The following is a 4,553-nucleotide window of genomic DNA, read 5'->3' as shown; positions in this document are numbered from 1 at the left end:
GCCCGTCCCCGCATTGGCTGGCAGATCGATCCTTTTGGTCATTCCCGTGAGCAGGCCTCGATCTTTGCCCAAATGGGCTACGATGGAGAGTTCTTTGCCCGCATGGATCACAGGGACAAGAACAATCGATTGGATAATCTGGCCATGGAAATGATTTGGGATGCCAGCGAGTCGCTGACCAACGATGAGCTCTTCACTGGCCTGCTCTACCGCCACTACTCGGCACCTCCCGGCTATTGCTTTGACGTGCACTGCGGCGACGATCCCATCATCGATGCCAAGAGCTACGACAACAATGTCAAATCGCGAGTGGACGACTTTCTCAGCTACGTTTCGAATGTGGCCAAGTACTACCGCTCCAATCACATCATGATACCCATGGGCGATGATTTCCAGTACGAAGATGCTCAAGTTAACTTCAAGAACATGGACAAGCTCATCAAGTAAGCATTACAGACTAGACTTGAGCTGATGCCCCGATATTCACAGTCCCACCTAGGTACGTCAACGAACGCCAAGCGGACGGCTCCACCTACAATCTGTTCTACTCCACCCCGGCCTGCTATCTGAACTCCGTACATGAGGGGCTACAGACTTGGCCCAACAAAACCGACGACTTCTTCCCCTATGCCAGCGACTCCAACAGCTTCTGGACAGGATACTACACCTCTCGACCCACCCAAAAACGCTTCGAGCGCGATGGCAACCACATGCTGCAGACTGCCAAGCAGCTCAGTGTCTTTGCCGATCTGAAGAGTGAGCAACAGAAGGAAGACCTCGATTACCTTCGCCAGATAATGGGAGTAATGCAACACCACGATGCCATCACCGGAACGGAGAAGCAGGCGGTGTCCAACGACTACGATCGACTGCTCTATGATGGCATTATAGGAGGAGCCAGCAATGCGCGAGATGCCCTGCGAGTGCTGACCAATCTGCCAGAGGGGGAGTTCGAGAGCTGCCTGCAGCTGAACATCAGCGAATGCGCCTTCACCCAGGACAGTGCGGACAATGTGGTGGTGACCCTGTTCAATCCATTGGCCCAAACCTCCTCACAGTATGTGCGAGTACCCGTGAAGGAGGAGAACTACCAAGTGACTGACGAAAAGGGACGCCTGGTGGCCTCTGAGGTGGTGCCAGTGGCCTGGCAAGTCCTGGCTCTGGAATACCGCCAGAACACAACTCAGCACGAGCTCGTGTTCAAGGCATCCGTGAACAAGATCGCCAGCTACTACATCAAGAAGGTCGACAAGGTAGAAAGCAAGGAAAATGTCTTATCTACGGCTGACCAAAAGCCTATGACGCAACTCGAAAAGAACTTGGAAGTGCTTAAGCGATTTAAGAAGGTCCATTCCATGCAGAATGTGGAGACTCACGCCGATGATGATTCCGAAACTGTGGTCCAGACATCGGAGATCAAATTGGTGATCGACAATAATACGGGTCGCCTGAAGAACGTTGAGATGAACGGAGTGTCCGAGGCTATTGACCAGAACTTTGCCATTTATGAGACATATGAATCCGGAGCTTATGTCTTCCGTCAAAAGGAAGACGTTGATCTGAAATTCTTGGAAGACAAGGTGGAGTTCACAGTTTACGATGGAGCTCTGGTGAAGGAAGTCCATCAGCAGTTCAGCGAATGGATCTCCCAGGTCATTCGCATCTACGAGGGTGTCAACCGTGTGGAGTTCGAGTGGCTCGTCGGGCCCATTCCAACTGACGAGGATACCGCCAGGGAAATTGTGACAGTTTTCGATAGCGAAATCTCCTCGAACGGCGTCTTCTACACTGACTCCAATGGGCGCGAGATGATCAAGCGTGTAAAGGATAAGCGAGAGGACTTTAACCCTGATCTAGGCAGGCAGCCAATTAGTGGAAATTATTACCCAATCGTCTCCCGCATTGCCCTGGAGGACAGCAACAAGCGCATTGCTCTGCTCAACGATCGTGCCCAGGGTGGAACCAGCATGCAAAACGGACAGTTGGAGCTCATGCTCCACCGTCGTCTTGTTCAGGATGATGGATATGGTGTGGGAGAGGCCCTGAACGAGCAGAAGTACGAGAAACCTCTCATTGCACGCGGAAAAGTCTACTTGATCCTCAACTCTGTGGAGGAATCGACCAAGGTGGAGCGTTTGGCCGAGAAGGAGATTCATTTGCCCTTTTGGAAGTTTTTCAGTAGTTACAGCAAAGCTAACAGGAATTCCGGTGCCAAACCATTGCCCGACTTTAATTTATTGCCAAAGTCGGTCCATCTCCTNGAAGGTCCATTCCATGCAGAATGTGGAGACTCACGCCGATGATGATTCCGAAACTGTGGTCCAGACATCGGAGATCAAATTGGTGATCGACAATAATACGGGTCGCCTGAAGAACGTTGAGATGAACGGAGTGTCCGAGGCTATTGACCAGAACTTTGCCATTTATGAGACATATGAATCCGGAGCTTATGTCTTCCGTCAAAAGGAAGACGTTGATCTGAAATTCTTGGAAGACAAGGTGGAGTTCACAGTTTACGATGGAGCTCTGGTGAAGGAAGTCCATCAGCAGTTCAGCGAATGGATCTCCCAGGTCATTCGCATCTACGAGGGTGTCAACCGTGTGGAGTTCGAGTGGCTCGTCGGGCCCATTCCAACTGACGAGGATACCGCCAGGGAAATTGTGACAGTTTTCGATAGCGAAATCTCCTCGAACGGCGTCTTCTACACTGACTCCAATGGGCGCGAGATGATCAAGCGTGTAAAGGATAAGCGAGAGGACTTTAACCCTGATCTAGGCAGGCAGCCAATTAGTGGAAATTATTACCCAATCGTCTCCCGCATTGCCCTGGAGGACATCAACAAGCGCATTGCTCTGCTCAACGATCGTGCCCAGGGTGGAACCAGCATGCAAAACGGACAGTTGGAGCTCATGCTCCACCGTCGTCTTGTTCAGGATGATGGATATGGTGTGGGAGAGGCCCTGAACGAGCAGAAGTACGAGAAACCTCTCATTGCACGCGGAAAAGTCTACTTGATCCTCAACTCTGTGGAGGAATCGACCAAGGTGGAGCGTTTGGCCGAGAAGGAGATTCATTTGCCCTTTTGGAAGTTTTTCAGCAGTCACAGCCAAGTGAACAGGAATGCTGCTGCCAAGCCATTGGCCGACTTCAATGTCTGGCCACAGTCGGTGCATTTGCTTACCCTGGAACCCTTTTCAGAGCATGAGGTTCTGCTGCGCCTGGAGAACTTCTTGGATCACATTGAGGGTAATGTGGTTAGCTTCAACATACGCTCGATCCTTGATGACTTGGGCGGTGTGGAGATCCGGGAGACCACCTTGGATGGCAACATGCCACTGAGCGAGATGAAACGCATGAAATTCCAGCACGATGCTGCTGGCTCTAGGCCCAAAACAGCCGAGTTCTTCACATCGCAGCACAAGCCCTTGGTGGCGCATAAATCCCAGGCGGACTCCAAGTTCAGTGTCAGCCTGAAGCCCATGCAAATTAGAACATTTATCATAAGAAATGAGTAGATTTCAGCTGAACTCTAGGGCCAATGGTTGTGCAAAACATGATAGATATTGTTTTTTGTTGCAAGTGCAAATAATTAAAATTCAAAAGTGAAATATTGGAAGGCTAGCCTAACGGCTGCTCAGCATAATGCGGCTACATTTGCCGCATTGAGTAACCCCACCACAAAATCCCCACTGCCACTGGCATACGTACTTTTGGTTATTTGGTGACCCCGTACTGCCATCGAGCTTTCAGCTACGTGTAGTTGGTACATGTACAGCACTTGTGTGTATAAATATTTATCTATATGCTGTAGAGCTGTATCCCTGCTGCTGCTTGGCTGCTATTCTAATGCTGCTAATGTCTAGCACTCGAAAAAAGATTTGCGCCTCTACCTACAAAATACTTTTGTGCCGTAATCATACACACAGACTCGCATAAGGATTGCTGTTGCAGGACTTTGGTCCCTGGGCTTTTATTATTAAGTTCGCCACGGGAGACTTTAATCTGTGGCTGCTCCTGCTTGGGACAGGAGACGACCACCACCCGGCACTCTCCACTCTCTGCACTGCGATGCAAAACAATGAGCCAGCGAATTCATGCCATATGTGTGTGTAATACGTCCTGTGAGCAGCAGTCCCTGGTTTTGGGCGATGGGTAAAAATTATTTAATATTACCCGTCTTAGGCAATGAGGCGGAGGGAGGCGAGGCGAGGCGAGCCGTGGACCAGGGCCCAATCGAGGCTGTTGAGGCGTTGTTTGGTCCTAATCCTTGTGCGAGTATTAGACATGGAATTTAATTTAGTTTCAGCTGCAGCTTCGGGCATGGCAAAACCTGCCTGCCCGCCTGGCCATATGTGTGCCAAGTGCCCCATGCTGTTGTCGGTTTGCCGTCTGCCGTCTGCCGTCTGCCGTCTGGTTGCCGGTTGCCGCACTGTCAAACTTTTGCTTTGCCGACTTTCGGTCGAGTTGGCGCTTTTAATTCAAAGGAAATACACACCACACCCACATCCCACAGCCCACACTCTTTGCTGACACTCCCACTGTTTACTTTCTG

The 4,553-nt window shown here is 50.6% G+C and overlaps 1 protein-coding gene across 5 annotated transcripts in view; it reads left to right on the top strand.

Moving 5' to 3' along the window:
• The window catches only part of LOC117584781 (lysosomal alpha-mannosidase-like), a 23,994-nt gene extending 20,442 nt beyond the window's left edge, over positions 1-3,552 (top strand). Inside the window, exons 4-6 of one of the 5 annotated variants that reach the window (XM_034273887.1) lie at positions 25-443; positions 500-1,346; positions 2,266-3,550. In XM_034273887.1, the coding sequence (XP_034129778.1) occupies positions 25-443; positions 500-1,346; positions 2,266-3,516 (2,517 nt within the window). In that variant the 3' untranslated portion in view covers positions 3,517-3,550. Of the gene's footprint in view, positions 1-24; positions 444-499; positions 1,347-2,265 lie in introns of all 5 variants that reach the window. The other 4 variants (XM_034273894.1, XM_034273890.1, XM_034273893.1 and 1 more) reach the window with 4 other exon arrangements.
• Positions 3,553-4,553: the final 1,001 nt, after the last annotated feature.

This window comes from Drosophila guanche, unplaced genomic scaffold (genome assembly GCF_900245975.1).
Source record: "Drosophila guanche unplaced genomic scaffold, DGUA_6, whole genome shotgun sequence".
In the NCBI taxonomy this organism is placed as follows: domain Eukaryota; kingdom Metazoa; phylum Arthropoda; class Insecta; order Diptera; family Drosophilidae; genus Drosophila; species Drosophila guanche.
Note: the sequence above shows the minus strand (reverse complement) of the source record. Positions and strands in the feature narration are given on the sequence as shown.